Genomic DNA, 8963 nt, shown 5'->3' with positions numbered 1-8963 from the left:
TCTTTTATGCGATTGCCTCTGTGACAAATCACCACAAACTTTATGACATAAAACCTCCTGCGTTTACCCTTACCATCCTACCTGTAAGTCATCAAGGGGTCTGCAAGGCTGTGCTCCTGGAAGCTTAGGGAGTAATTTATTCCCTTGCCTTTACCGGCTTCCTGAGGTCACCTGTGTACCCTTGCAAGTAGCTCCTCTTCTTCATCTTCCAGTGAATCACTGTATCCTCTGACTCTCTGGTCCTACTGCCCCTTCTGACCCTGACCAGTCTGGGTTACTTTGGCCCACTTGGTAATTCAAGACAATCTATCTCAAGCTCTTTAACTTAATCATACTTGCAAAGGCCCCTTTACCATGTAAGGTACCATTTTCAAATGTCCTAGGGATGAAGATGGGGCTATATCGGGGGAGTTTTTTTAGACCTAGTGCAATTCTGTGGATGCCATTGTCATCTTTTAAACTCTGGACTCTCTGGGCCCCTGAAACATGACTGGCTGTCTCTCTCTTTACAACAAAGAGAGGAGTATGTCAGATCTTCAGCCCGGCTGAAGGGCTGAGCAGGAGACAAAAAGCTTCACTCTTTCGCTTCACTTTTCCACTCGTCACATCTCACTCAAGGGACAGGGCCCCATTGAACGGACTGAGAGGTTTTGAAATGCTGCCGTGTGCAGGACCCTGTGATGCCCAGATCCGAGATCCGGAAGCACTTGCCTTCCTGTCTTTCTTCCTCAGAAGGGAGTCTGTCACTCTGTGGGGAGTCTCTTTGAAGCAGCCTCAGCTTCGGGGTTGCTGGGTACAGTCACTTCTCAAAGAGAACAGTGCTCTTTTCCTTGTCTATCAAGGAGGAGTTCAGGATCAAAGCCACGTCTGTCTCCTTTTCCAATGTCTGTGTCTATTCTTAGGACAGGTGACGCAGTGCCAAGGCTCTGGCCATGGGTTAGTGGCAGATTCCTCAAACTAATGAGAATGGAATGAGGCTACTGGCTCTCTCATCTCGTTTGTACAAGGATGAAAGGAGCACGATACAGGCAGTGACGGCGTGCATGTTAGCAGGCTATGTTACCAAAGACAACAAAAAGATGTTAAAAACTTTAAGCCACAAATATTTAATTGGCAAGAAGTTGGGGAAATAATTTTTTTTTCTATTTCGAAAAATAGTTGTGATATCTGTTAAGGTGGTCAATCAACAAAACATTAAGAATTATGTTCACATAGATGGCTTCTTAGCATCAAGTTCAATCGTGGTTTGCCACAGAAAGAAAATCATAGAGCAGGTTTAGGTCTGTTTACCAAGTCACTGTGCCGTGATGTATGGAAGCCCATGCACGTGGGAATGCCTGTGTATGTATTATCTACAAGGTGGCTTCAAATGTTTCTGGACAAATGGAATTGAAAGGTGTAATGAATTTTATCCATAAACCAGGAGTTGATATATAACGGAGACAGGACTTTTCTAAGATTAAGAGCTGGTGCCAGGTGTCAAAATGGTGAAGGATCAGAGTCCAGGTAATGAAACACTTACCCAGGACAGAAGTGTTTGGATAGACATTCTCCTCTTTTGAGTTCTTTGCTATGTAGAGGTAGTTTTAGACCTAGTAGTAATTGACTGATAAAAGGTTAGAAGCTCTAAGTATTTATAAAGATTACTGGAGTGTTTTCTATATTGATTTGAAGTTCTTGAGTAATTTAAACATTTCATCTTTCCACTGATCCATGTAAAACTTTAGTACCAGTTTCTGATAACTTCATATGATTTGCAAATGCAGTGCAGGTGACACTTGGAGAGAGGCTTGAGTCACACCTGGTACCTGCAAAGCCCAGACCTTCCAGATGATTACCCAGATTCTCAGTCCTGTGGCAAGCCCAAATCCCTCATCCTCAGAATCTCATTATGTTCCCACGAGAGTGGAAAAATAAAAAATCCCTCAGTGAAATTGTCCTTTCTCTCTCTTTTATTAGCTATTTTAATTTGCTGCTTCCTGAATTCCTTAGAGAAGTTGAACAAGTGGAGTGCGGTGTGGAGAGGTTCTGGTGTCTGGTAGAAGTGAACGTGGACAGACGTCGGGTGTGGGGGAAGATTGGCAGGTCAGAAAGGACCTAGAAGTACGTTGACACTCGAGGCCATGCTCCTCCGTGTGAGCGCCTCTGAGGGTGCAATGCAAAGTGGTGACGAAGGATCGCCTGCCCTTGGTGGGTGATCGGGAGGCCTCGGGACGCTGTTGGCAATCTTGGTGCCTTTCCTTTTCTGTTGTTGTTCCTTTATTAGTCCTGCTTAGAAGATGATGGGAATTCGGAATTCTGCACTTTTCGAGGAGTGCATTTTATTACATCCTTTCTGGAGGGTATTTTGGTAAAGTACATCAAAGTTTTAAAATGTGCCTAATTTTTGAAGTAATACTTTCTCTTCGAGGAACTTACTCTGAGGAAATAACCACAATCACACACTTATGATCCAGGACCATCTTTCCTGTGTTTTTAATAGTAGTCAACTATTAGAAATAGAATATATGCATATTTTCAAATCAGGAATTGAGTAAATATCAGTCTGGGGCCAATCTGGAGATGGAAACTACAAAGCAGGTTAAACAGGAGAAGTTGTAATAGACAGGGTTATTAAACTATGGTAGGAGTAACATTGTACAGCACTGCCCTGTATAGCAGCAGCGAACTGGGGGAAGGAAAGGCACTCCGACCTCACTGGAAATGCCCCACTGCATAGCAGCAGGGACGTTTGCTGCAGTGGCCTTGCTGGAGCTAGTCTGCAGCCAACGGCAAACAGGAGGGAAGGCTCTAGAATGCAAGCAAAGGGCAGGCTCTGAGGAAAGGCTGCAGAGAGAGACAGAGGGGCTGACGACACAATGGGTTCTTGAAAAGCAGTGCAATGTTTAGTAATAATTCATTGGGTTCTCGTGGGACACATGAACTGTATGATGGATTGCAAAAGAACCCGCAGTTTCATGGGATTCTCAGGCCCACAAGTGAACGACTTGGGGGTCTCTACAAGGCACCATGCTGATATGAATGAGAGGCCTTTGGTGGGGCAAACTTTCAATGTGAAAAGGGTCATAGAAAGGTTATCTCCAGAATGGGGCTGCAAACTTGTCAACGAACCTGCAGTCCCAGCCTATGGATTGAGCAAAACTCTACCATCAGCGGTACTCTTCCCTCCACAGGCGAGCACGTTCCTCTGGAAATGTCTTCCAACATTTCCCTCCAGCACTGAAAAAACTCAACATTCTTTTCACTGTGAAGGAGACATTTAAAAATACATTATTTTATCACTGAACACATATTAAAGGATGCCTTCGGGGGAGAGGCAAAATATTATCTGTTGCATGCATTTTGAGAGAGAATTTAAGGGTGTTCAGTGTACAGCCTTGAAGCATATAGATGTGGGTAGTGCATTCATCTGGGACAAAGGAGAGGTTTGCTTATAGTCCAGTAGGTAAGTTGTGACTTCCATAAATTCATAATCTCTCTCACAAGATAAGTTACTGTGGGTTCTGATGCCATTCGGCCTCTTTTGAGGCCTCGGAAGGGAATTGAGACTCAAGAAAGTGATACAAATGCTATCGCTACATACTATGCTAAATAATGAAGCACTCTGTGTTTGATTCAGGCGTCTGTCAGAATCAAACTTACTGTAAAAATGTGGCAGGGCCACTTGTTAAGTTGGCAAGGTTCTTAACTCACTAAAACAATACCAGGAAGTACCCAAGTAAATAAAGAAAATAGGGCAGAATTTCAAAACTGTCAGGTGCTATGAAAAAAAGAAGAAAAAAAATAAAATGGGAGAACAGTAGTGAATTGTTAGGGAAGGAAGGCTGCTCTAAAGAGCCAACAGCTTTTCAGTAGAAAAGTTGGATAAAGAAAATAGGTACATGCACCCAAGCCCTAAAAAACAGATAAAACCATGAAACACCCAAAGGCCTAGAAAAATCTGGAAACTATTTTGATGAGCAAAGTTAGTCAATCACAAAAGGACATAGATTGTATGAATCACCACTATGGGCAAACAAGCTCACAAACTGGTGTCTGTTCTCAGATCATGTAATCTTTTATCTTTTTTTTTTTTTTTTGCCCTGGACAGCTTTATTTCAGACTAGGCCATGAACTCATAGGGGATGGGCTCCAGCAGCTCGGGCTCCTTCTCGTTGGTCCGCACAAAGTGGGCCTCTCGTGGAGGGGCAGGCTGGCGCTTCAGCTGCACCCAGGTGCCCTTCTCCTTGGCCGCCTCCTTCTTCTTCTGGTCGTTCTCCTTCACGCGCTTCAGGAAGCTGTCCCGGCTCTTCGAGTGCTTAATGTGCTCAATGCGCACGTTGATTCTCTTGGCAAGGATCTTGCCCTTGACTTGCTTGTTCACAACAATGTCGACAGCATGCTGGGTCACGTTGTAGACACGTCCGGTTTTGCCGTGGTAACATTTGTGCGGCATCCCCTTCTGAACAGTGCCCATGCCCTTGATGTCCACAATGTCACCTTTCTTGTAGATTCGCATGTATGTGGCCAGGGGAACGACGCCATGCTTCCTGAAGGGCCTGGAGAACATGTAGCGGGTGCCCCTCCTCTTTCCCTTGGTGTTGGTCATTTTGGCAGGTTACTGTAAGATGGCGGTTCCCGATCATGTAATCTTTTAATCTGGTCTCCCAAGCAATGAGCTGGTGGTGTCTTACGATCCCTCCAACACTGGTACTTTTTTACCCCATAAAAATCACTGCTTCAGAGGATGCCTCGCTTTAGCTCGGTTAGTTTTTTATTTAATGGGGAAAGAAGAGGACCACATAGTTCCTGTCACATAGCATGCTCTGAGGCCACCTCAAATCGAGACACTCCTAGAATAGCGTTTCATACAAATGGTGAATTCAATGGTGGATTTCAATGGAAATTCAAGACTAAGGAGAAAGGGGGTGGTATGTGTGTCTCTGAGAGGGTGATTCCACTTTTTGTTGGTGGGTAAGCTTGGAGGGGCAACCTGCCACTAGGATAAATGCCTAACATCACCTATATAGATTCCCCCAAAAGGAGAATCAGCCCTGTATCACGTTCCTAACCATGTATGAATACGATGCTATTTTCTATTCAGCACTAGCTGACCCAGGCCGCATGCTATAGGAAATCTGGATCTTAGACTTTTGACCATCAGGAGGATCAGATTTGGAAGTGCCACTAAGTGAACTGGACTTCACCATAAACAAACACACTTATAGCAGATTAAGGGAATTTAAATAATCCTTAGGGTTTAAAGCTGTAACACCCTAGTGTGAGGAGCTGATGATTTTTATCCCAAGGTTGTGGATTTGGAAGTCGCTTGACTTTGGTTCAAATATCTTATTTTGAGGGTGCCCAATAATTGGCAATTTAAATCTACCATGTATTTTCTAATTTAATACTCTTCACTTTCACTTTTTGATATGTCTTAGTCCCACAAGACACAGCTTTACCTTAGTAAATGAGCATTATTGAAATGTTTGCTTTGTGTTTAGCGCTCATTGTTTTCATAAACAGTGTTCAGTCACTGTTTTAAATCTGTACAAGCCAACAATCCATATATTTCAGCCTAAAACGCTTTCCATGAACACACGCACAGGGGTTACCCCCCAAAGAAAAAAAACACGGAAAAGACTCCACTGGGCAGAGCTTTCATATTATGCATTTTTCCTAAAGGCAATCATCCAGCAACTTGCTCTGAGTTAGTGCACCCAGTGGCATCCCCTGGGAAGGTTCTCTCTTGTCACAGTGAATTTTTGGTAAAAGTAGTTTAGCTCAACCTCGTTTTTTTGTGATGGCAGATTTAAGAAGACAGCATGTGGCTATAAAATTTTGATTCTTGCTGAGGAAAAATGCTGCAGAAACTGTTGTGATGTTGAACACAGCTTACAAGGACAGCGCTATGGGAAAATCTCAAGCATATAAGTGGTTTTCTCATTTCAAAAATGTGAAATGTTGATTGATGACAAAGCTTATTTTGGATGTCCATCAACTTTCCAAATGGACAAAAATGTTGACTAAGTACATGTGGAGTTCATTCCACCAGGTCAGACTATTAATCAAGCTTTCTATTTAGAGGTTTGGAAAAGATAGTGTAAGAGTGTGTGACAAAAATACTTGATTTGTGGCAGACAGGGTACTGATTTTGCCACTATGACAATGCACCTGCTCACACAACCATCTCAGTGCACCAGATTTGGGCAAAAGGCAGCATGCCTCTCTTTCCCCGTACTCACCTGAAGTCTGCACAACTTTTTATTTCTGCAAATGAAGAGGGACATGAAAGGACAGTGATTAGATGATGAGATAGCTAACATTTATTGTGCCAACATGGCCAATAAACGCATGTGGGATTAATTGAAGGGTGGAGAGCTAAATGGCTTAGCGAGCCTCGCCTTTCTTGTCTCGTGCTCTAGGATCATCAGACCAGTGTGTGGCTGCCTTGCTTGTTCTTTGCCTCAATTTGCAAACTACACTACCTGTGGGACACCTAACCCATGGACTGTGTTGCTATAATTTGAGGTTCTTTCAAGACCTGCTTAGTCACAATTTTGGAATTTACATCTCTTGAGCTGAAGACTGTCGGACCCTGTCATCTGGCTTACTACCGGTGACCTGCCTTGCTGTTTGCTGCCTGTACCCAGATAGACTGAATTGCTGTACAGAGGACTACGCGGCAGCCCTCAAGACTAGAAGGAGTGCCAGTGTCTCATGACTGTCTCATGGGAGTGAGTTGCACTGAGCCATTTGTACTGCTTTATAGATTAATTGTTTATTTCTTATGTTATATGTCTCTCTATATATGTATATGTATGTATGTATATGTGTGTGTATATACATATATAAAATTATTAGTGTTCTGGTTTAGTTTCTCTAGAGAACCCTGTCTAACATAGATGATGTCGAAGAGGTGAAGAAAACTACAAGGGAGGTGCTGTCAGCCATCCAAACAGTTAAGTTTGAAAAATGTTTCCAAAAATGTAATCACAGATTTGACAAATGTAATTAAGTGTAATAGAGAGTACTTTGAAGATGATAAGGTTGTTTTGTAAAAATATTTAAGTGCACAGCTTTGGGGGGAAAATCTGTTTGGGGATATATATCCTTTCTCAGTAGCACTTTAGATTCTGTATCATTGGCTAGATTTATGATATTCTTAGAATTACCAAATGTCCCATGGAGATTTATATTTCTCGAGAAATTGATAGTGTTCACTCTGAAGTAAATCAGGGGCATACATAAAGCATAGACACACTAATGAATTTTGAGCTCACACTTACTCGTAACTGTAATCTAAGCACGATTCATACATTGTGAATGCTCCCTTTGATACTTGCCCTCATGAAGTGATCACTGATGCTCTGGGTGCTATAGAAAACTATGGTGAGTAAATAAGATGGCACTTGTTAATCAGAAAGAAAAATGTCTTGGGTCTTTAAAAGCTTCCCTTAGAATAATCACCCATCTAAGTGAGATGCCAGCAAAGTCCCCATGGAAGCAACGCATCGGACTCCCGAGTCCACAGATTAACAATAAAAATTAAAATCAGAGGGAAACTGGAGATGCATTAGAGCTTAAATTCTGAGAACCTGGTTGCAGAAGACTATGAAGGACACGTGATAGCTCAAAAATCCATTTTCAGAAGCCCTGCACGGGCTGAGCCTCCATTGAATTCCCTGGGTCCGTTGACCAAGGATATGAATAGTCGTCCCCAGAAACTGTGTAATGGAAAGGGGGTTACTACAGATACAGTTAGACTAAATTTTAACATCTTACCATTCATTTTCCCTTTTGACCTATTTTAACTTCTTCCATTTATCATAACTTTCTGCTTTCTGGACTGAGATTTCTCTGTCTTATTGTGTTGTGGTTTTAATGATTTTCTTTATATGAAATACAGGATAGGTAAATCTACAGAGACAGCAACTAAATTAATAGTTTCCTGTACTGCTTTATAGATTAATTAACTGTTTATTTTTTATGTTATACGTCTCTCACTCTCCATATATATATGTATGTATATATATGTGTGTGTATGTATGTGTGTATATGTATATAATACACACATATATACATGTATATATGTATACATATACATATATATACATATGTATGTGTATATATATATATATATATATATATATATACAAAATTTGTGTTATATATAGATACAAGAAGGATCTTTATAGGAAGAAGTAATCTTATATCAAGCAAACATCCTAGCCCAGTTCAGCCCATGGTTCCAAAGTTAGCCAGAGCCTTCTTCAGACTCATGCAGCGTTAGGGCAATAGAGCGGAAAGGTGAAGCAGGAAGATCACAGTGCGATGAGTGCAGAATCATGAGGATCGCAGATCACCGGGAACATGGCAGGGTGCCAAATAGCCCTCAGCATCAGGCAACCCACCTAGCGCCACACCTGAAGACAAGCTCAGATTTCCAGCAAGCAGGAAGCCAAAGGGGCAGAGAGAGGAAAGTTTCCAGTTTCTCCTTAATAAAAAGGAAATACACCCTGTAAGGCCTGATTGACAGACTGGACTCCACCCCCACATGTTTATACAAGGTTCAGGTAACATAATCTCTAACTGTCGCGTGTGTATTCCAAAAAAGTAGTTATATTTAATAATTCTTTAATAAGCTATAGGTGCTGATTTGCAGCAACCTTATGTATGAGAGTCCTGTTTCGTCTTCACAATTATTGTAATATTTAAATGCCTATTGAAGCTGCCATGTCAATCCATTGTCTTGAAGGTCTTCGTTTTTGCACTGCCCCTCCGCTTTCCCAACCAGAATGTTATATTTCAAGGTCTGGTCTCTCCTACTAACATGTCCAAAGTACAAGAGACCATGTTTCTAGATTTCTGCTTTTAAGCTGTACTTCTGGGTGTACTTCTTCCAAGAATTATTTGCTTGTTCTTCTGGCAGTCCACTTTCAATACTTTCTTCTCAACAAAATAAAGCAATTCTTCAGCCTTTG

At 41.9% G+C, this 8963-nt stretch overlaps 1 protein-coding gene across 1 annotated transcript; it reads right to left on the bottom strand.

Moving 5' to 3' along the window:
- Positions 1-4090: 4090 nt before the first annotated feature.
- LOC101640887 (60S ribosomal protein L21-like) lies at positions 4091-4597 on the bottom strand. Its single transcript, XM_045288977.1, has one exon. It carries the CDS (start codon positions 4586-4588, stop codon positions 4103-4105), a length of 486 nt encoding a protein of 161 aa, XP_045144912.1. The 5' UTR covers positions 4589-4597; the 3' UTR covers positions 4091-4102.
- Positions 4598-8963: the final 4366 nt, after the last annotated feature.

Source organism: Echinops telfairi, unplaced genomic scaffold (assembly GCF_000313985.2).
Source record: "Echinops telfairi isolate 266 unplaced genomic scaffold, ASM31398v2 ScPeMD7_23;HRSCAF=83, whole genome shotgun sequence".
Classification (NCBI taxonomy): Eukaryota; Metazoa; Chordata; class Mammalia; order Afrosoricida; family Tenrecidae; genus Echinops; species Echinops telfairi.
This window is presented reverse-complemented; position numbering and strand designations above follow the sequence as displayed.